Here is a 24,496-nt window from a genome sequence, read left to right on the forward strand (position 1 = left end):
TCAACGTTTGAAAAACTGTTGAATCAATGTAATATAGGTGATGATTTTTCAATGTTGAAATGCCCTACAATGAATCCACATCGTTTCAATGGTGCTGATGGGGTGCGGGGAGGAGAGGGGGGAACAGGGGCTCACGATACCAGCGAGATCTTACGGGACTTCAGCTCAAACTGTAGCGGGAATTTGAGCACAGAACGGCAGATAAACTTCGTCCTTCTGTGTGTGAGACAAACTGGTAAGTCCTTATGGAATATAATTTATTGTCCCATTCAGTATTATTAGCATTTTTAATAGTTACATAAGCAATGTTGTAACCAGCACCACGGTGAAGCAGTTTGTTTATTTATAATGGTGAACTAAGAAAACTAGCGGCATGGAGCTAATAGCTAGCTAGTGTATATAGACTGGATCAATTGGCTTTGCATGTAGTAGTTCCGGTGTAACGTTAGAGTGAATAATAGGGGTGGGCGATATGGGCAAAAAATAATATCTCAATATTTTTTGGGATTTTGGCGATAACGATAATCAGTCGATATCCTTTAAAATGTGATTAGAATTGTCTGAGCTGTACTTGTGTCCACCAAACGCGTTTACAGCGCTGAGAGCGCTCAAAAACTCATTTTCCGAGCGCCCAGCGGTGTTAAAAGTTGAACAGATTTCAACTTGAAGCACTCTGAGCGCTGCGCTAAAAAAAACGTCTCCGCTGACATCTTTTTACCGCTGAAGGCGCTTAGCGCTCTGAACGCTGAAGCCCATAGGACCCACGTCTCGGCACTAAATCATCTGACATACCGGTAGCTTCAGGGACTGGATGTGCTTGCATTTTCTCTCTACCATCACAACGCGCTGCTAAACTGTTGCAAGGAGGATGCTAGCGAGAGGTCATGTGATCATGTCATGTGATCACGTAGGCCCACTAGTTGTGTGACTGAATCCTGCCATGCTGTAGAGAGCGCTGCTGCACCGTGTATTAATGGATGTGAGGAGTTTCCGCGGGCGTTTCATTGTTTTTGTCGAAGTAATTTAAATACTCGATAATGGAAATTTGCACATCGTCAAAACAACAATGACGATATTATTGTAAACGATATATATCGCCCACCTCTAGTGAATAACGTTATGGAAACTTTTACTACAGTGAGGCATGTTGTGGGGGGATTTAGCCTGGGGAAATGGTGAAAACAACAAGCCTTTACTGAAAAATCCCTCAACAGGGCTACCTGTAGTGTAGCTATAGTATAGCTGAACATTGCAACTGGAAAGGACACGGGAAATTATTGTTCTGTCTTTTTCTCTTTCTTGTTAAGTTAAGATCTTTTAAAATATTTTGTAAGAGCCTGAGTAATAAAATAATTATTATAATATATATATAATATTTTTATTGTTATTTATTGCCATATATAATTCTACTTATTTGTTAATACAGTGCTGCCAGACTCCAACCAGTACCCCTCTCTACCAACCCCAGATGCAAGCAGTGGTATGTCATTTCTTATTACAATGGCAGAAACAAAATGTAATTGCATGTGAGCAAGCATTTAGTTCCTCTGTCAATACATGCAAACATATCAGTCATGTGATATGTGTTGAAAAGTTAAAGCTCTATTCCTGTCTTGTGTTCCCTTCTTTTAGCCTCTAGAGGAAGCTACTCAGTCATTTGATCAGCCTTATAATGGAAAGTGAACCACTTCACATTACTACCTCAGGGTGGACAGATTTTAAATGCGCTTTGTCTGAGTTATAGCATATTCATAGTTTATACATAGTTGATGTTTTGTGTTATCTCATTTAGGCTTTTGTGGAAACTTCTTGGCAGAGCTAGAGTCAACAGACCTCTCTCCGTGACCCCAGCAACTAGCCAGAACTACTTTCTGCAACACCGAAACCGGCCAGAACTCCGCTCACAGGATGCAGTGGGGGAAAAGTCACTGCTGATGCCTGAAAATGATGGTGAGGATGTCATACAACCTCATGTCAAAAAAATCTGAACTATCCCTTTAAATGCAATACTCTGTCCATTTGACACGGCACATTGTACATTTTAGCAAACTAACCATTTTCTCTCTGATCTGTTAAGATTACCCGCTTGGCATTAGTCACCAATAGTGACCAACGCCGAAAATATGATCTGATGAGAGGAGTGGCGGGGTACCAAGAAAAGAAAAGGCAAAGAAGGACAAATGAGTTGAATATTTAAAGCTACTATGCTCTTATGTTCAGTTCATGTTGAACTGGGGTCCTATTTATAATGTTTGTGTCCCCTGGATTTTCAGGGCAAAGGTAGCCAGATAATTCATTAAGATGTTTGTTCATGTTGAAGTGTGGTCCTATTTCTGAAGGACATTTGCCATGTTTGTGTCCCCTGGAGTTTCAGGGCAAATAGATAATTCTCCACCCAAGCCAGACAGGAAACCTTACAAGATGGTAAATGGACCTGTACTTGTATAGCGCCTTTCTAGTCTTCCAAAACTAACATTCATACACATGGCATCGGGAGCAATTTGGGGTTCAGTATCTTGCTCAAGGATACTTCGACATGTGGCACCAGGAGCCAGGGATCGAACCCACAACCTTCTGATTAAGGAACGACCCGCTCTGCCTCTGAGCCACAGCCCACCAGATGAAAAGGTGTGTGCTAAAAATAAAAGTTGTCTCAATGTTGATTCAATCACGTTTTGCTATCTGGGACTTATGTCCAGCTTCATCTGGAATAATAAAAGTCTGCGACTGAGCAGAGCCTATTTACTATATCCAAAGGTGCTAGGTGGTATGGCTCTGCCCAATTTTCAGTTGTATTATTGGGCTGCTAATATTCGACCTGTTCTCCATTGGCTATATGAGGATCCAGGTGCCGACGCCCCCTCATGGTGCACTCTTGAAGCTAGATTCTGTGCCCCGTCCACATTGTCAGAATTAATCTATGCACCTCTAGCCTCAGACACCGCCCTGTATACAAGAAATATTTTGGTCAGAACAACACTTAAAATATGGAAGCAGGTTCGCCGGCACTATGGATGGCATAGTTTCTCATTGAAATCCCCAATCCATGCAAATCATGTTTCCTCCCTCCCTTCAGGACAGTGTGTTTCTGCAGTGGCAAAACAGGGGATTGCGCACACAGCATAACCTTTTTATAGATGGTTTCTTTGCCTCTTTTCAGCAATTGCGCACTAAATTTCTTATCCCACATACACACTTCTTTCGATACTTACAGTTGCGTGATTTCATGCGTAAACAGCTGCCTCACTTTCCAGAAATTCCCCCAAGCTCTGATACTGACTCTCTATTGGCACCTGTCCAGTCGTTTAAAGGTATAATATCTAACCTATATAGTGCACTTTCATCCCAAAGAACCCTGTCCCTTGCCACTATTATACATAGATGGGAGCAGGATATAGGTGAGATCATACATGATGAAACTTGGGATGCAATATTAAAAAGAGTCCTATCTGTGCAAGGCACGGAATACTACAGTGTAAAATATTGCATCGGGCTCACTGGACCAAAGAGAAGTTATCAGAGAGATTCCCAGACATAGATCCAGCGTGCAATCGTTGTAAAATGAACCCATCCTCATACTGACACACATTTTGGAGCTGCCCCAAGCTGACGACTTACTGGACTTTGATGTTTAAAACACTCCTAGAGGTGTCTATAGCCCCCTGTCCCGTCATAGCCCTTTTTGGAGTACCTTCTGTTGTCTACAGTTTGAATAACTCTCAGTGTGACTTTCTGGCTTTCTGTACTTTGCTTGCCCGCCGCCTAATCCTTCTGAAATGGAAAGATGCCATCCCTCCATCCCACACACTATGGATCAGGAGTATTTTATTTTATATGAAATTGGAAAAATAAAACATACACTTAGAGGTTCATCTGGCAAATTTTATGAGATTTGGCAACCTTTTTTGAGATACGTGGAAGAGAAATCAGAGCTGCATGAAACAATCTAATTAGGATAACCGCTGGCTTCACTTTATTTAGGTGACAACCCGCTTGGATTTTACTCTGTATGTACTTTTCTAATTTTTTTTTCTTTGGTAAGACTCTCTCTCTGTCATCATGTGTATATATGTCCTCTCTTACAACAAATTTAACATGCATTGTCTTAGATTTACTCATTTTTTTTTTTTTTATTATTATTTTTTTATTTACTTTTTGGGGTGGGAATTCTGTTCTGAGTGTGTCTGTATGTCTTTGTTCTGTTGTGAAAAAAACCCCATTAAACAAAGTTTAAAAAAAACACTAAACAATTACCTTGGTGTTACGGCACACACCATTGACTGTGAGTGGAAACTCCAGTCATTTGCATTACTAATGCTAAAAACAGCAACAGGCATTACGCCGATGCCTGCGCCCAGCAGTTTCTGTCTGTGGCGGAGGCATTGGGAGTTCAACAAAAGATCACCACAGTTGGCACAGACAGCGCCTGAAACATGATTGCTGCCGCGAGAAACTTCCATATGAGCACATGCCTTGTGTTGCTCATATGTTACAGAGAAGCATCACTTCGGTCGGCTCTATTTGAAAAGTGTCCTGAGATAACTTCTGTTATGAATTGGCGCTATACAAATAAAACTGAATTGAATTGAATTGAATTGTTTGCCTCGCAGACAGTGGGTTTTGTGACAAAAAAAACTTCTTCCTGAAGCACTTTTGAATTCATTTCCTCAGCATATTAGGTCATATTGTAGATTATTATGGCCATTATTTGAGCTGTGAAAATAATAATAAAATAGTTTTTGAACTTTAATGTCTCTAATGCTGATTATTCATTGATTCATTTGAATTGAAATATTTAAAATACTTTCACAGCAAAAATTATATATAATTTAGATTAATTAATCACAGGGTATGTAATTAATTAGATTACATTTTTTAATCGATTGACAGCCCTAATATTAAGACATATGTGTTCCACCAGCTGGGGCAACAATAGACAATAGGTTTTCTGTTCACAAACAATCCAGGATGGACGACAGCAGGGGAGTAGAAAACATGTTGCCACAATGCCATGATAGCTCTATGTACATATTAAGTATTTAGAAATCAAAGGGATCAGAATCAGAATCAGAATCGGGTTTATTGCTAAGTACGTTTTTACACGTACAAGGAATTTGTCTTGGTGCACTGGTGCATAAAAATCACAAGCAAATAAAATACTTTCTAAAAATTTAAATAAATAAAGATAAGGATAAAGATAGAAAGATCCAAACTGTACAGGAAATATATTTACAATGTGCAGGATAAAAAACCAACGGGAGTGCATTAATGTAATGCATATATACAGGGTGGGTTTAAGAGTCAGTGTCAGTGTCAGTGGGGGTTCCAGGCCTTGTTTATAAGGCCAGCTGCAGACGGAAAGAAACTGATCTTGTGGTGTGAAGTTTTGGTCCTGATAGACCGCAGCCTATTGCCAGGGGGAAGTATTTCAAAGAGGATAGTTTTGGTATTTTAAAGTAGGGTTCTAGTGGGGCAGTAGCAGCTCTGCAGCAGCCACGCAAGCTGACACACTCTCAGTGCAATGCAATTACGTCACGCTCCTTCCCCCAACATAATCATATTATCTATGACAGAGCACGACAAAAACCTACCAAATACACATTTAGAAAGCACTTACAACAGAAGTGTCTCGTCCTCCATGACTTCACACAGCCTCCTTTTCTCTGACACTCTTCCACATAGTCGCTGATGATGTCACAAGCTGCTTTCTGTTTGTCATCATTAAGCACCATGTCATAGATACAGTCGTCGTGGTACTGCCTGGAATCCACTCGGCCGACGCAGTCAGCCAGGGGTCCATCCTTTGCTGTTATAACATCACAAACTGATGTGTAGCTTGGTGGTGTGAAGTCAGGAGGGAGAGGCTGAGCACAGTCTTTACCTGGCAGCAGGAAAACATCAATATTATTAAAAGCATTATACATTACAGTCATGTTTGTGTGTGCAAATGAAGTGTATAAATTCTATACATCTGATTTTGCCTACATAATATGCAGCGGGTGAGGCTATAAAAATCGAAATTGTAGGTAATTCACTGACACCTACCCCATATCCACAAAGGCAGTGGTTCAGAGCTGGTGCCTAATCTTGAACCAGTTCTTTTTATGTTGGATTTCGACAGGCAAAGAACCGGCTCAGCTAACATAACCCAAGCAAGCATAGCTGTTTGTAACATTAATGTTATATTTGAGGTTAGTTATATTAATGTTTGTAACATTAATGTAATGTTTGAGGTTAGTAACATTGATGCGAGAAAAAAGCATGCTTGCTTGGGGTAATGTTAGTTCACCGACAGCTAGCTAGCTAGCCAGCTAGCTTAGCCTTATGTAATGATTTATATCGGCTCTCTAGCCCATGGAAAAGCCAACTGGTTCCACCAGCCCAGAACTAGCACTAGGTTTAAGTTTGTGGAAAGTGGGTACAAGTTCTTGTAGTACAGATAAGTTTGAGTTCAATAGCATTTAAGAAATTTATAAAATTTTATAAAAGTGTCACTAAAATGTTACTACATTTAGCCTAGTAAGATTGCCATCAAGACTAACCATGCACAGCACAATATTAAAGATAAATAACACTATTATCAGCTGCTTACACTCATGGGAGCAGCCCTTTACGTTTGCCAGCCACTGGCTCACTCCAAACTCATTGGCATTGGAAGCCAGCTGTCCATTGGGCAGCATTAGGTCATCAGCAGGATCATCATTAAAGTTTCCACAGAGACCACAGGTTGCATTTTGATAACTAGATGCCAGCTCCACCCTCACTGCACTTGCGAAGTCAAAGGAGACCTTGAACAGTATATAAATATATAAAAGAGAACTTCTATAAATGTTTAAAGGTTCAAGGTGAAACATATTAGCAGTATTTAAGGGTAAAAACACATCACTGACAGACACTGGATAGTAGTGTAGTATAGTCTCAGACCATGTGTATGCATTAAATGATGAAACCCCAGCTGTCTAGGCACATAATATCACAAGCTTTAATAGACAACAGTATTAAGTATAAAAGTGATAAAACACAAATCCTGCTCCCCTCCCACTAGCCACATCTACAAACCATATTTCCTACTGAGTATTGTTCCTGGAGTATTGTAGGAAACAGTTGGAAGTCAAGTATTAAATTGCAAGATAAGTAAATAACAATAATAAAAAAAAAACAGAATGAATAGATAAATAAAGATAGATAAGTAGAAGAAGGCAAATTTAGACATTGATTGATATAGACTATGTAACTGACAGAGAGACAAGCAAAGAACAGAGGAAAGGAAAATCCTTCAATTTGACTGGAGATTCTCAAAGTTTTTCTAAAAAGTAAATGGTAAATGGACCTGTACTTGTATAGTGCCTTTCTAGTCTTCCGACCACTCAAAGCGCTTTTACACTACGTGCCACATTCACCCTTTCACACACATTTACTCAGTGATCGCAAAGTCCATCAAACAGAAACTAACTCGAATGAGTTAGTTTCTGTTTGAGAAACTAAAAAAAAACTTTGAGAATCTCCAGTCAAATGCATCGGTGTATGAATATACACCGATGCATGGCATCAGGAGCAATTCGGGGTTCAGTATCTTGCTCAAAGGATGCCTCGACATGTGACAGGAGGAGCCGGGGATAGAACCAACAACCTTCCGATTAGGGGACAACCCGCTCTGCCTCTGCGCCACAGCCGCCCCCACACCCTCTGAACTGAGTAGCGGATCTTTTCAAGGTCTAGACAGGACATGATGTCCCTAAGCCACTGAGCTTGTGTGGGCGGAGCAGCATCTCTCCATCTTAGTAGTACTGCTCGGCTACCCAAAAGAGAGGGGAAGGACAGTGTGTGACTTTTGGTTGGGGTTAGGGGTGTGTCATCCTCACCAGTGGTGCCAAAAAGGGCAATAAGTGGGTTGGGTTCTAGCTCAAGATTAAGAATGAGGGACATGGTTTGGAAAACATCTCTCCAGTATCTTTCCAGGCTGGGACACGTCCAGAAGATGTGAGTAAGTGAAGCCTCACCTCTCTTACATTTGTCACACAAGGAATCAACATCTGAGTACATATGAGATAATTTGACTTCAGATATATGAGCCCTGTGCACCCCCTTAAACTGTAACCGGCAGTGACGTGCACAGAGAGATGTTGAATTTAGCAGCGTGAAAATGTAATCCCATATATCGTTTGACAGTGAGAGGTTCAAATCCTGCTCCCAAGCAGTTTTAATTTTGTCCAGAGGAGCCCGTTTTATGCCCATCAATTTGTCATAGATGGCCGATATTAAGCCCTTGCGCGATGGGTGCAGACCAAGCAACACATCGGCAGTGGTCACAGTGGTTGCTTCAGGTAAACTAGGTATCTGAGAATGGAGAAAGTGTGTCGCCTGCAAGTATCTGAAAAATGCATTTGGTAGGCTGAACTTTTCAGACAATTGTGCAAATGATGCAAAATGATTACCAATAAAAAGATCTTTGAACTTATCGATGCCCCTTCTGTGCCATTCTTGGAATACAGAATCAGATAGTGAAGGTTGAAAGAAAGGGTTGGACAGAATGAAGGACTGCATCAAGCGCTCTTTCACGTGATTTAGTAGAGTCTGAACATTTACTCCTAACTTAAAGCAAGAAGAGTGGCAGACCTTTTCTTTTTCAGTCATCCACAGACCAACTTTTGGCAGCCACGAAAATACACCACACACTTCATGTTCAATTCCTTTCCTCAAAATCCCTGAAATATTTGACAGCTGCGAAATGCTGCTAGAGTCTCTATGGCCAGATCAAAAAGCAATGGGCTTAAAGGGCATCATTGACGGGTTCCTCTATGAAGATTGAAAGGTTGGGACCGTTGAGAGTTGGTACGGATAGAAGCAGTTGGTCTTGTAAATAACAGTTTAATCCACCTAATGTAGTTTGGTCCAAAGCCAAATTTTTCTAAGACTGCAAATAAATATTTCCACTCCATGCGGTCAAACGCTTTCTTTGCGTCTAGAGAAAGGACACATTTTGGAACTGCCTCAGAGGGTGAGTACAAAATGTCACATAAACTACGTATATTGAAATAAGGTGCAGTTTTTTTACAAAGCCAGTTTGATCCTCTGATATGATCAATGGTAGGGACCAAAACTTTTGCCAAAATCGTTATTTAATAAGGAGATTGGCCTATAGGAGGAGCACTCCGTTAGGTCCTTACCCTTCTTTACAATAAGAGTGATGCATGCCTCATATAGTGATGCTGGCAGTTTGCCCCGTTGAAGGATTCTGATAGCACTGAACTTAGGTGAGGGGAAAGTAACAAAGAAAACGTTTTGAAAAACTGGAGATTTCCCAGATTGCAATGAGGAGATAGCTTCACTCTTCCTCGCAGTTCTTGTGCTTTCTCGTCCCGCAGGTTCTTATCAATCCTGATGGAGCCTCCTGCCATGGTCCTGCTAGATTGCCATTACCAATACTGTTGTTGTTGTGCACCTGTCTGTCTGTCTGTCTGTCTCTCTCTCTCTCTCTCTCTCTCACCCCAACTGGTCGAGACAGACGACCACCTACCTAGAACCGAAGGATCTGTCCTAGGTTTCTGCTTTTTAACAGGCAGTTTTTCCTTGCCCTTGTCGCCAAGTGCTTGCTCATGGTGGTACTGTTGGGTCTCTGTAAATAATGATATAAAAAGTTCGGTCTAGACCTGCTCTATTTGAAAAGTGTCCTGAGATAACTTCTGTTATGAATTGGCGCTATACAAATAAAATTTAATTGAATTGAAAATAGCGGCTGCTATCTCCCCCTGCGATATAGGCTCGTCCAACCTAGTCCTATTGTCATGGGTAAGGGTGGGGAGATGTAAACAACACACTTAGGAAACTTTCCATCAGTGTGTTGTCATTTGGGAGATCAGAAGTGTTAAAGTCTGTAAATGTGTCATTGATTTTAGAGGGATCTGAGTTGATGTTACCGTCATCCATCTGGATTTTTGAGATGTGCTGTTTTGCTTTAAATCCCTTCAGCTTATTGGCTAACATTTTACCAGATTTGTTGCCATGACCATAAAACAGACTCTTGCTCCGCAATAGTTGGTGTTCAACTGAATGCGTTGAGAGGAGGTAAAAGTAGTTTAGGAGTCCCACACGTTTTTTGTATAGTTCAGGGTTCTAATTATATTAGATAACTCTAGTCGTTCTTTCTGAGCTCTCTTTTTCATATTTGCAGTAAAATAAATAATTTGTCCCCTAAGGTAGGCTTTCAAAGCATCCCAAATGGTCAGGTTGGACGTTTCAGATGATGTATTTGTATCAAAGAAGAGGGTTATCTGCTCCTCCATAAATTTGACGAAGTCATTATTGGACAGTAGAGTTGAATTAAAACCAATGTCTCTCTACAAACGGGAGGTCTTGCAGAGTCATGGGCAGTACCACCGGGGCATGGTCAGATATCACTATACTCTGATACTCACATGGGATCAGTTGATTGTCAACAAGAAAATAGTCAATCCTAGAGAAGGTATGGTGGGAATGAGAGAAGAATGAGTACTCCCTCTCGTTTGGATGGAGATATCGCCATAATTTCTGTGGCACCATAGTTGTCTAGGAAACTCATTAAACCAGGGTTTGGAGAAGATCGGTCGAGCACAGGATCGAGCCAACAATTAAAATCGCCACCAAGTATGAGATCGTATGAGCTCAGGTCCTGGGAGAAGTTTTTATATTTTTACACTAAAATAAACACATCTATTCAGTCTGACTTTTATGTAGTGATTTATAATTTTATGATTTTAATATTTATACTTAAATAATTATTATCATTATTCATTATATTATATCTAGATAAATAGGTTATTAACATTTTAATGTTTTACTATATACATTTATTTTGTATAGTTTTTCATAATTAGGGACCGAGCCAGCGACCGGCAAGGTCCCTATTGTTTTTGCTCGATTTCTTACCTATTATTATTATTTTTAGGAACATTGATTGCGTTTTTCCCCCCCTACATATACTAAAACTCAGTTTTATTTGGCAAAGTTGTCAGGCCTGGTGAAAAATTTGATATTCTATGTATCACTTATGGGTCGGCCATTAGGTGGCGCTACTATTAAGGAAATAGCAACGACTTTTTTGATACTTAATAACTCCCACATCGTTTGTCGCACATTCAAAAAACTTATATCCACGCGTTCAGTGAATGGAGCTCAATCTCCCCATATAGGCCCCGCCCACTTCCGCCCATAATTTTTCTTCGCTACAGTGCGAAATGTCTGTGAATTACTTTTTCATGTTCCTCCTACACGCTTTGTCTGATTTGCACAAAATTTTTCACCTAGCACCTGGGGACCGCCCTGGTAAAAAAAGTAATTTGAACATTTTTGAAATTTCTAAAAATAAGCGCGCTATAAAATTAAGACTTCCTGTAGATTTTTCGTCAAAAAAGGAAGTGGACTATTTCTCCACATTGGTATGTGCGATTGACACCAAACTTGGGTCCATAGTTCCCCATGTCTTCCTTAGGCATTGTGCATAGTCTTGAACAATTTGATGCCACCGCCACAAGGTGGCGCTCTTTAAAAGTAAAACATTTATATCTCTGCATAGTTATGTGTGATTTAAATAAAACTTGGTACGATGCTTCCCCATGGCTCCCTGAGGCTCCCTTAAAAAGGAAAAAAAATACGCCACTAGGTGGCGCTCTTTTGGCATGATAAATCACTGTGCGGAGACCGTAATAGTTATGAATATGAAATTCACAGGGCACGTGTAGAGTAGTGCCTGAAGCTCACATACCAAAAATCGTGTTTGTCGTGTGTGTAGCGCCCCCTACAGGATAAAAAAACAGCAGCCCCAGCGCCACGTTTCACCGATATGTACGAAACTCGGTAGGCACGTGAAACATGCCGGGACGTACAAAAAAGCCTCTTGGACCCATACCCGAAACCCCACAGGAAGTCGGCCATTTTGATTTAAAGTTTCACTTTCGGCGAACTTTTGCCGTTGTATTTGAACGAACTCCTCCTAGGGAATTTATCGGATATGCTTCAAAATTTGTGAATACAGTCAAAAAATGGTTCTGATTAAAAGTTGTGCTATTTGTGCATCTATGTTGAAGGGTGTGTCCGTGGCGTGCCCTCAAAGTTGGCCATAGTGAATTCCGTGCGCATTTGCGGTGAATTTTTCGCCTTGTATTTGAACAAACTCCTCCTAGGGAATTTATCGGATCTGCTTCAAAGTTGGTCAGTACAGTCAAAAAATGGTGCTGATTAAAAGTTGTGCTATTTGAGACTGTACGTTGAACGGCGTGTCTGTGGCGTGAGGTCAAAGTTGGCCACTTTGAATTCTGTCGTCATACAAACTGATTGAAAAGTTGAGCTGTGACTGTACATTAAACCGCGTGCCAGTGACAACTTGTCCATTTCAGCAGATTCGCCATAAAATAGTGCTCATAACTTCAGTGTGTGTCCAATCTCCAATAAACTTAAAATATTGATTCTGATTCACTAACATAGGCATTGTGATAAGAACAAAATTGTCTGGTGCACACGTTTCACAAATTTGAAAGTGATTTTCCATATGCACTTATTTGTGCTTTTTATCAGAAAATTGCCATTGCCACCTTAATGGCTCAGCTTAATAACCTTTATTTTATAAAATGTCTTGTAACAGAATTATTTACAAGGGCCACAAGCCAAAATGTGTTATTTTCACAACTAAATTGGTCTTAATCAGGGAGTTAATTGGGCACATAGACCTATGCTCTTCTGTATCATCAGGGGATGCACAACTTTGCACATCTTCAACAATGTATATATATATATATATTTTTATATTTTATAGTTTTTTTTTTGGCCTTTTATTGCCTTTATTCGATAGTGACAGCCAAAGATAGACAGGAAAGGGGGGCAGAGAGAGGGGATAACACGCAGCAAAGGGCCGCAGGTCGGATTCGAACCTGGGCCGCTGCAGCAACTCCGTACATGGGTCGCCAGCTCTACCGACTGAGCGAACCAGGCACCCAACAATGTATAAATTTTTACACTTTTTTTGGTCTTAATATTCAAATAATGTCGAAAATATGTTTTCTTTGTAGCGGTAATGGACATAGGCCTAAATATGGTGGTATAACAACTTGCAAAAACTATACCTTTCACAGGCATTTCTTGTTTTGTTGTTTTTCCCTCCTTAGCAGTTTTGCAAAATGATACTTTTTTAGCAGTTTGTAGCAGGTTGCCGTCAGTCTTTGTTAGCTGACTGTTACATTAAGCTAGCTTCAAATGATTGATTAAGTTAAACTGTCAAACAAGCTAGCATGTATTGAAATCTCTCAACAAAATCCATGCCAACCTTGAAACTGCACAGCTTCCATACATAACAAATCTCAATTTAATCCCTGGTCTTGAAGATAGGGTCAGTCATCCTGAATAAAGATAATTGATTGTTGAGTATCATTCCCAGGTTCGTCAAAGGCTGACTTTGGGTTGGTGACTTGAAGATTGATTATTGAGTAGAGATATTTGACAATGTGGTATGGCTTGCTCTGACCCACTCACTTTGTTTCTCTCCTGCTTACCATAACCGAAAGCGACAACCTGGGAATGACACTCCAGAACAACTGAGCCCACCTTTAATACCAGAAGTGTTGTTCGAGTTTTTACCCTTTATCATCATTTCTAAACTGTCAGCACCTTCTGTACACTCATTGTAGTCAGACATGTACAACAGTAGCTTATGCAGCTATTTGGAGGCAATTATGTGACCTGTAAAAAATCAGAGACTTTTCTCAGATTCAAAGTCCATTTTAAATACGCTCTGTTAAAAAAATATGTATTTGGATATAATCAGGTTAAGGTTAAGACCAAGGTTAGTGTAGTTGGGTTGGATGCACCTAAATTACGGTTTACTGTATATGTGGATGTGTGTGTTTATACCTTAAGAAAGTGTGTCTCAAGGACAGCCAGTCTGTGTCTGCGATAAACCTGGACCAGTGATTGATTGGATGAGAATGGTAGAGACTTTTCAAGCCCATCCACCTACAGACCACACACACACACACACACACACACACACACACACACACAGAGAGAGGCAGCAAACATACATATAAATCACTGTCACAGTCACTGTAATTATATTGTGCACACAAAAATTGGATTTTAATTCCAGGGTGCCCAGGTAGTCATAATGTTATGGCTGGTGTATGTCTCCTCTACACTTCAATTACCATACAGTAATGAAACCCATAGTGTTGTGTAAAGGACATGCTCTTTCCAGTGATATCTCATTTGTGATCCACATTTTCAATTCAATTCAATTCACTTCAATTCATGGATGAATGCAAATGAAGCACTAGCATGCGCAAAGGCGCGCAGCAACATAAATGTGCTTGGTAGTGGGCTGACTCTGTTAACACTCATGGTATGTGTGTGTGCATGTGTATTTATGCATGTTTCTCACCAGCACTTTGCCTGGATAGTCCAGTGAAAGTGTATAGGTGTTGCCATAGACTTTAACAGTCACCACTTTAGCGTATGACACTCTTTTGTTGCCACGGTTGTTATTTTCCAGGTTCACCTACAATTCACCAAAAGTAGTGTAGAGACAGATAGAAGGCAGGAGAGGGGAACATGGAAGGAATGAAGAAGACCAATACATTTGATTTTTTAATTATTATAAGAGTAATATTTTGTTCTTTTGACTTATACCCCCTTTCTACAATCACAATAGGTTTGTGATTGTAGAAAGGCTTGTTCTGTGCTGGGCTGGATAAATGCTGGTTTAAAAAAGTTACATTTTTGACAAACATATTGAAATGTCTTTTATCAATTTATCTTTCAATTCATCAGCATCTTTGCTCCAATCTTTTTCTGCTGTAAAATGAAAATATTTATACTTTTTCTGTTTTCGCTCCAAAAAAATCCCAAAACGGAGTCAGCTGAAACCATCTCAGAATAATACACACAATCATCACACAAGTGAGAAACTTTATGTCTATCTGTAGTATTTTAGTCTGTATAAATAATAACAAGTTGCCTTCAAATTTTGTGAAAAAAATCGCAATGCAATCCCAAAAAAAGTCTGGTGCATAGTGTCAGCTCACCTCAAAGTGCGTCAGACCTTTGCTATCTCCACACACACTGGCCAGCTTGTAGACACAGTTGCCCTGAAAGTCAAACTTGCGTTCATCAAAGGTGTAGAAGTGTGGATCTCCGTGTGCAGTGCAAATCTTAAAGCTGATTGGGTAACAGCCTCGGACTCCATCTACGACACCACATATCTGTCCGGTTCGACAGGCAGTCCGCTCACATTGCACCTTTTGTGTTGCTGCATCACACACACACTTCTTGTCACACTGTGTGTCAGCCCAGAACACCTCACCGGGCAGGTAATATCTGCCATCATGGTTACAGCCACAGCCAGTCTCCTTGACAACACACCTGACAAAAAAAAAAGGTTAGTAAGAGAATAAGTATTCCCAGTCCAAGTTGAAGATTTTTCATGACTTCTCCATTTCCTTTATAACAAATGCTTTATGGAGGTGTGATGAAACAATGACTTCACAGACTGTCAACAAATTGACAGCTGAATATTTTATGTTGATTTTAGGTGTATACATATATATTTTCTTGTGTGCGGGCAGTGCATTTTATTTATTTTACTTATTTATTTTATTGCTTTTATTTTTCTAATGTGTACTTCATCTTTCTATTGTGCTTCTATTGTGTTATCTATTTACTCTGTTAATCTCTTCCTCTCTCTTTCTGCACTCATTCATGTCCCATTACTGCATGTTACTAACTTCACTTCTTCCCCGGAGTTCTTGTGCTTTTCTCGTCTTGCAGGTTCTCATTGATCCTGGTGGAGCCTCCTGCCATGGTCCTGTTTGACTGTGCACCTGTCTGTCTCTCTCTCTCTCTCTCTCTCTCTCTCTCTCTCTCTCTCTCTCTCTCTCTCTCTCTCTCTCACCCCAACTGGTCGAGGCAGACGACCACCCACCTAGAGCGGAAGGATCTGTCCTAGGTTTCTGCCTTTTAACGGGCAGTTTTTCCTTGCCCTTCTCGCCAAGTGCTTGCTCATGGTGGTACTGTTGGGTCTCTGTAAATAATGTTATAAGGAGTTCGGTCTAGACCTGCTCTATTTGAAAAGCTGTTATGAACTGGCGCTATACAAATAACAGTAAATTGAACATTGAATCTTTTTGTGCAGCACTTTGGAAACCTTGTTTTTGTTAAAATCATGCTATATAAATAAAGTGGATTGGATTGGATTGGATATTTTGCGTTTTAGTTTTACTTTAATACATCTACCTTAATAATTCCGACTGGTATCTCACAAATCAAAAGTCTAATATTATCCTGTGACCAGATTAACTAATGGGGGCAAAGGGGAAAAATGTGCTTATGGGCCCCTGAATCCTGTTAAGTTACCCTGCTTCACCATAATAAAAATGAAGAGCTTCAAAATGATTAAGAATATGTAAACACACACCTTTTAACTAATGCATAGCATATTAAAACTGCATTCAATAAAAAAGGTTTTAGTAAACAATTTTTAAAAATGTCAACAACACACCCCATCCAATTATTATCGTAGTTAAATAACTAGTATTTAACTAGTGTCCCAGTTCTAATGAAAACAAGGCCTGGAAATAGCGGCAGAATTTTACATTATATTCAAATTTATATTTATTTATATTCAAGTTTGTAGTGGGCGCTATCGAGCCATTTACATCTAAGATAGCGCTATGGACAGTCGCCTCGGTGTGTTGGTGCGCTTTGTTTATTCTTGTTTTGTTTGTTAACTCAGTTTTCGGCTGTGATACCTGAAACTCTTTCTATTTCTTCCTTTGAAATTTTGGACATTGTGGGCAAAGGTGTGTCCGTGAGTTCGTTTCAGTCATTCTGGTCGGTGTTTACATTCCACCGCAGGCCAACATGCAGGAGGCACAGCGAATGCTCTGCCATCCCTCCAGGACCTGTACCCCTCTAGGTCCCTGAAGTGTGCAGGCAAGATTGTGGCTGACCCGTCCCACCTGGACACAGACTCTTTGAGATTCTACCCTCTGGCAGGAGGCTGCGGTCCGTCAGGACCAAAACCTCTCGCTTCTTCCCATCTGCAGCTGGCCTCATTAACCAGGCCTGGTACCGCCTTTGTCACTGACTCTTTTACCCACCAAATTCATGAGCGTACACGTTTGACGCCACGCTAACAACAACTCACCACATTCATCACATATCATCAACAATATATTTTGCATTTTCTGACCAAATTTCAGCTGGATCTGATGAACCTAGGAGTAGAACATTAAGTATAAAACATTTAATTCCTGTTGCCAGTAAGGGCCGTTATGAGTATGACTGAATATTATCACATAGAGGCATTTAGGGCGGGACTCTTATCAAATGTGTGAAGTTTCGTTGAGATTGGACCATGTACACTGAAGTTGTGACAACTTCCTGTTTCCTGCCATTTGACACAGTCACAAACAGCACGACTGTTAATCATGAATGTCTTTAGATGGCAGTGTCCAAATGTGAAGTTGATCCGATAAGTTCCCTAGGAGGAGGTTGTTAAAATACAATGCCAAAAATGGCAGCTAAATCCAAAATGGCCGACTTCCTTTTGGGTTTGGGATATGGCCCCAAGAGTAATTTCTTTGTACGTCAGGACGTGATCTACATGTGTACCACTTTTCATACTCATAGGTGAAACATTTGGGGCTGCTCAATAGGGGGTGCTGTCGAGCCATTTTTACGTGCATATGTCAGAGCCACATAAAATTACCAAGTTTCGCCACGACTGACCTGCGTGCAGGTTTTCAGGACTTTTCAAATATGATAAAGCCTCCTAAAAGCCATTTGAAATGTCTGTATAATAATTACAATAATTCCTACAGATACAACAGGGCCTTCGCACGATTTTGTGCTCGGGCCCTAATAATTCCTACAGATACGGTAGGCCTTGCACGATTTTGTGCTCAGGCATTAATAATAATAATTGTAATTATTATGATTTGCAGTCATTGTATCAGTTCTTGCATGAGATGAAACAAAAAACGGAACAGAATTATGTCAATGTGAGTGCAGGAAAGAGGTCTTTGAGGAAGACATTTGTTATATTAATATTATATCCTTAAATACTTGGTGAAAAATGTTATACTAACTCTCTTCCACTCTGCACATATCCTGTGTCACAGAAGCAGCCTTCCACACAGACCTTAGGGCACAGCTCTGGCTGAGGACTACAGCTGGATGGACAGGCTGAACCACAAACTTTGTAGTGACTATTGCTTGGACAGGTAACAGCTGCATGCTCAACAGGGGTGAGAAAAATATTAGAAAAAGGAAAAACAGAGAGATGTTAATGATGAATAAGATTATTACTATCTCATAAATGCTGGCTGAAACTAGCTTAAAGTTTGAGATTATCTCAAAATAATGCACACTATGGCAGAATCACATAAGTGAGTACCTTTATGTCTGTCTGTGGTATTTTAGTCTATATAAGTGTACTGTATGTACAGTAACTCACAACAGTTGGCTAGTTGTCTCCATGGTAATACTGACACTCCAGCTTCCTGGCACTCTGTCATGTAACTGCTCAGGGCCTCACACAGTACTTCAAGCCGTCCTTCATTAATACAGACATCATACAAACAGTCTAACACAAACTCTGCTACTGGCAGGTTACTATGACAACCAGAGAATGGTCCCTTCTTATCGCTCAGAATCCCACAGTACTCTGGACCTGTGAACCTGAAGAGGAACAGAGGATAAAAGATGCAATATTTGACTTTTATGGTCAATTTACTTGCATGAAAATATGATAACTGGGTATCAATTTAGTTTTTAACAGCCATGCTAGTGTTGTGGCTCATAGCTCAGGAAAACTGTTGGGTTTCTTAAATAATTTTATTAGGAGTATGGTCTTGACCTGCTCTATCTGAAAAGTGTCCAGAGATACATTTTGATATGAATTGGCATCATTTCAATCCATTTATTGTAATTAAATCACTGCAAAATCTGTTTCTTTTGGTTCATACCACCGTTGAAACAGAATAAAGGGTGACCAAATGGGACTTGTGTTAGAGCAGGTCTATACTGTACTTCTTATAAAGTTATTTAGTTGTTCTCTCATATTAAAGACCCATCTGCTTGATATTGAGCAATCAATAAAAAATGACAAATGTTGTTACATTCCAACTATAAAAAGTGACTCTAGACAAACAATTTCTTTTTCAATGTTTTTTTTCCCCGAATTTCTTTTCTTTTCCTTTTTAGAAATATAATTCTACAATGTACCACACTCTCATCAATGCAAGATAACTTACACAGTCCTTATCTTACTGGTTATTATTTAGGTTATTATAAAGAAATGACACAACATTACCTTATGCGGTCTTCCTCAGAGCACTGAGGACAAAGGCCCTCACAGTAATGGTAACAAAATGGGTCGCCATCATTAATGCTCCATGTCCCTACCCACTCTGTCACATTAACAGCTATGTTGCCTCCGGCAGCTGTTACCTCATCCTCCTTGTTGCCGTTGTAGTTGCCACAGAGGCCAGCAACATTGCCATAATAACTGCTGCTGATGGACACCATGACAAGTGTGGACCAATCAAAAGTGACTTCAACGCCGATATCACTCTGAAGTATGCCTTTTATTCCTGATTCTGATATGGAGATGCTGCCCCCTTCAAGAAAGACAGGAAGAACTGTCTTAATACCATTCACCTAAAGAGAGAAAGAGAGAGTATGTGGTACTGAAATCTAATTATAACAATAATAAGTCTTTATTGTCATTTCACAGTACATATAGCATATACCTGAAACAAAATTTGCCCTCTGCATTTGACCCATCCTATACAAATTGGGAGCAGTGGGCATAGTTAAGGGTCGGGGCGTCGGTGGCTCAGAGGTAGAGCGGTTGTCCACTTATCGGAAGGTTGTCAATGGTACTGACTTTCCATACCTGCTCAAACTACACAATCCACAAAACAACCTTGCAGTATATCTACTCCTGCTCTCCTGTTTGTTTAGGATCATCCCGCCTGCCCACCTGCCAGATTATTCAGTTTAATTCAATTCAATTGTATTTGTATAGCATCAATTCATAACAGAATATATCTCAGGACACTTTTCAAATAGAGCAGGCCTAGACTGAACTCCTTATTACATTATTTACAGAGACCCAACAGTACCACCATGAGCAAGCACTTGGCGATGGCGGCAGGCAAAACTTCCCTTTAAGAAGCAGAAAACTAGGACAGCCCCCTCTGCTCTAGGTGGGTGGTCGGAGGGAGAGACTTAAGCAGTGCCCAGTGTGGTTGTAGGTGTGACAGAAACAAACATAATGCAGCCACATTCACCACCAGCCCCTGCTATCTGCTTCATCCCCCCACAGATTCCCTTATCCCCTTCTGCCAGTGCCTTTTGGTTCTCATCCACTACAATCATTCCCCCAAAGACAGACCATATATTGCTCTCCTGTCTAGAGCCAGTGTTTGGTTTGTGCGCTCTGAGATGATGATGATCTGATGGGTGGTTATCTTGAAGGATTCTTCCCATGTCCCATCTCCTCATGTTCTGGTCACCTCAAGTGGCAACTTCCGTTGCCAACGGCCATCTGAGGCTGCATCAAGACTACATCTATTTTTAAGCTATGCAAGTCAGGTGAAATGGAATTTTTTGTATATGGTTGTCTGTGTATATTGGGTGGCTGTGGCTCTGGTGATAGAGTGGGTTGTCCACTAATCAGAAGGTTCCGTCCCCAACTCATCCTGTTCCTTGTCAAATTGTCACTCCGTGAGAAAGAATTAATCAGATTTAAGTGTAACTAAGAATTGTGCATTGTTAATGTGGAAGGGAAGGCAATACGTAGCAAACACTAGGACCCAGTCAAAGGGGCAGAGTTTATAAAAAGGGGAGGGAAGCTCACCTGGCACTTTTCCTCCTGCAGTGAGACACACCTGAGAGAGCAGCTGAGACCAGCCTTTGTTTGGTGTTTGATTTGGTAGGCTCCATTTTTAAAAACACAATGTCAATACTGTATGTTTAGAATAGTGAAATATTTCTTTAGTTTATTTTGTTGAATTAAAGATTTGTTAAAACTGTTACTTATTAGATCCTTCATGTTGGTGAGGGTCTAAAGCTTGGAGTGATTGTTAAAACACACCAGCCAACGAATAGGTATGCTCAAGCAATGCTGGGATGGTTTTAAATAGGGTTTTCGCATTTTTAATACAATATTAACATGATTATTTATAAATATAGATTCCAGTCTCCAACTGAGGGAGGGGACTGTGTTTCCATTTAAGCAAGGTATAACATTTTCTCCATATTGCACATGTTTTGTAAAATGTTATTATTATTTTTGTATTTTGAATCTGCTTTTGTTTCTTTTTAGTTTTTAAAATGACATTATCAGAAGAGCCAATCACTGTTATTCCCATATGCATTTTAGTGTGCCTTAACTTATTTATTGATTGGGCTCTGAGCCACTTTTTTCTAAACCCCTCCCCCAAGATTATAAAGCTCCACCCTTCAGATCTAATTTCCCTCTTTTCCCCCCAAACCACACAGATAAGAACAAAGAGAACCTGCTGTGAGTTTAACATAGACTTGTTCACCTTTAAAATATGATTTAATGTGTTTAAATGCAAGGAAGAAAGAAGAAAGAAAAGAGAAAATAACACCAGATTGTGGATGCATTAATGATGTAAGTTAAATGATCTAATTTAATTCTTATTAGTAGTTTTTGTAAGTAATTATTCAAATGTATGTATTTCTTTAATATTCTTTTTGTATAGAAAAAATCATCCATCTGTGAAAACCATAACCTACCCACTAACTGAAATAAGCTGTTTTGAGTTTTCTTTTGTTGACTTAGTTTTGATTAATGTATGATTTATTATTATTATTATTATTATTATTATTTAATGTATGAATTATATTTGCTCCCTTTCCTAACTTCTTATGCAGTATAAATAAATTCTATATTTTGATACAGCAGTCTCTGGTTCCAGATTATTCTGGCACTTGTGCATTGAGTAGCACTAGGTCACATTAAGAGGAAGAAGTCGTAGAAGAAGTTAGACCCACCAATACGACACCCCTGTCATCACTTGGAATGGTTATATGGTAGCCCAACATCTCCACAGTAGCTGAACGTACAAAGGAACCTTCAGCGTTACCACGGAGCTCATTCTTAGTAGTCACAGTTACTTCTGGCAGGGAGGGATCAAGACCTGAGAAAGTAGGAATAATTCATGTTAATGTTGGCAAGATGATGTCAACTATAAAAAAGAGATTATTTTGGCTTTCATTGCCTTTATTCAGTGCTGGTGATGGAGGGGGGGCATGACATGCAGCAAAGGGCCACAGGTTGGAATCGAACTGCTACGTTAAAACCCCTATTGTAATTTTCCTATCTTTTAAAATACCAGCTTTAAAATCCTTTTGATGTTACACTGAGCTGTAATAGGGTGAATGCTGCCGCTGTCATTCATACTCTGCACCCTATAAAGAAGTTGTTCCCTTAATTGGCACTTCTTTACTGGATATGATTAATCTTTCTTTATTATCAGGATATGTACCACAGTCCTTTAAAGTAGCTGTAATTAAACCCCTTCTTAAAAAGTCTACTCTTGACCCAGGGGTTTTAGCCAACTATAGACCGATTTCTAACCTCCCGTTCCTCTCTAAGATTCTGGAGAAAGTAGTCGCCAAAGAGTTGTGTGACTTTCTACATAACAATAGTTTATTTGAGGATTTTCAGTCAGGATTTAGAGTTCATCATAGCACAGAGACAGCTCTGGTTAAAGTTAATAATGACCTTCTGACTGCTTCTGACAATGGACTTGTCTCTGTACTTGTATTATTAGATCTTAGTGCTGCATTTGACACCATTGACCATGATATTCTTTTACAGAGACTTGAGCATCAAATTGGCATTAAAGGAACTGCCCTAACCTGGTTTAAGTCATACTTATCAGATCGTTCTCAGTTTGTACATGTTAACGATGAATCCTCCATAAATACTAAAGTTAGTCATGGAGTTCCACAAGGTTCTGTACTTGGACCAATACTATTTACTTTATATATGCTCCCTTTAGGCAACATTATTAGGAATCACTCCATTAACTTTCACTGTTATGCAGATGATACGCAGTTATATCTATCAATCAAACCCAATGAAATTAATCAATTATCTAAATTACAAACATGTCTTAAGGACATAAAATCCTGGATGACCTGCAATTTTCTGATGTTAAACTCAGAAAAAAACGAAATTCTTGTTCTTGGCCCCAAAAACCTTAGAGACTCATTGTCTAAAGATATAGTCACTCTAGATGGCATTAACTTGGCCTCTAGCACCACTGTCACGAATCTTGGAGTTATCTTTGATCAGGATTTGTCATTTAACTCCCACATAAAGCAGACCTCTAGGACTGCCTTCTTTCATTTACGTAATATTAGAAAAATTAGACACATACTATCACAGACAGATGCAGAAAAACTAATCCATGCATTTGTTACTTCAAGGCTGGATTACTGCAACTCTTTATTATCAGGTTGCCCCAATAAGTCCATTAAAACGCTCCAATTAATTCAGAACGCTGCAGCACGAGTACTGACAGGAACTAGAAAAAGAGATCACATCTCTCCTGTACTAGCTACTCTGCATTGGCTCCCCTATAAAATGTAGAATTGAATTTAAAATACTCCTCCTCACCTATAAAGCTCTTCATGGTCAGGCCCCTTCATATCTTAAAGAGCTCATAGTACCCTATTACCCCACTAGAACACTACGTTCTCTGAATGCTGGGCTACTTGTGGTTCCTATAGTCTCTAAAAGTAGAACAGGAGCCAGAGCCTTCAGTTACCAAGCTCCTCTCCTGTGGAACCAGCTTCCAGTTGTGGTTCGGGAGGCAGACACCCTCACCACATTCAAGAGTAGGCTTAAGACATTCCTCTTTGATAAAGCTTATAGTTAGGGCTGGATCAGGTGAGTCCTGAACCATCCCTTAGTTATGCTGCTTTAGGCCTAGACTATCGGGGGATTTCCCATGGTGCACTGAGCTACTCTCTTCCTCTCTCTTTCTGCACTCATTCATGTCCCTTTAATGCATGTTACTAACTCCACTTCTTCCCCGGAGTTCTTGTGCTTTCTCGTCTCGCAGGTTCTCATGGATCCTGGTGGAGCCTCCTGCCATGGTCCTGCTTGACTGCCATTGCCAATACTGTTGTTGCTGTGCACCTGTCTGTCTGTCTGTCGCTCTCTCTCTCTCTCTCTCTCTCTCTCTCTCTCTCACCCCAACTGGTCGAGACAGACGACCACCCACCTAGAGCCGGAGGATCTGTCCTAGGTTTCTGCCTTTTAACAGGCAGTTTTTCCTTGCCCTTGTCGCCAAGTGCTTGCTCATGGTGGTACTGTTGGGTCTCTGTAATTAATGTTAAAGAGTTCGGTCTAGACCTGCTCTATTTGAAAAGTGTCCTGAGATAACTTCTGTTATGAATTGGCGCTATACAAATAAAATTGAATTGA

General features: G+C 40.1%; 1 protein-coding gene across 3 annotated transcripts in view; it reads right to left on the minus strand.

Moving 5' to 3' along the window:
* LOC127367422 (IgGFc-binding protein) overlaps nucleotides 1–24,496 on the minus strand; it is a 102,723-nt gene that overhangs the window by 17,113 nt on the left and 61,114 nt on the right. For all 3 annotated transcript variants that reach the window (XM_051407229.1, XM_051407228.1, XM_051407227.1), the window contains 9 exons: nucleotides 22,051–22,196; nucleotides 19,337–19,683; nucleotides 18,479–18,702; nucleotides 18,111–18,252; nucleotides 15,048–15,384; nucleotides 14,405–14,521; nucleotides 13,879–13,980; nucleotides 6,593–6,788; nucleotides 5,618–5,881 (listed from right to left, as the gene is read on the minus strand). In XM_051407229.1, coding sequence (XP_051263189.1) covers nucleotides 5,618–5,881; nucleotides 6,593–6,788; nucleotides 13,879–13,980; nucleotides 14,405–14,521; nucleotides 15,048–15,384; nucleotides 18,111–18,252; nucleotides 18,479–18,702; nucleotides 19,337–19,683; nucleotides 22,051–22,196 — 1,875 coding nt within the window. The remainder of the gene's footprint in view (nucleotides 1–5,617; nucleotides 5,882–6,592; nucleotides 6,789–13,878; nucleotides 13,981–14,404; nucleotides 14,522–15,047; nucleotides 15,385–18,110; nucleotides 18,253–18,478; nucleotides 18,703–19,336; nucleotides 19,684–22,050; nucleotides 22,197–24,496) is intronic.

This window comes from Dicentrarchus labrax, unplaced genomic scaffold (assembly GCF_905237075.1).
Source record: "Dicentrarchus labrax unplaced genomic scaffold, dlabrax2021, whole genome shotgun sequence".
In the NCBI taxonomy this organism is placed as follows: domain Eukaryota; kingdom Metazoa; phylum Chordata; class Actinopteri; family Moronidae; genus Dicentrarchus; species Dicentrarchus labrax.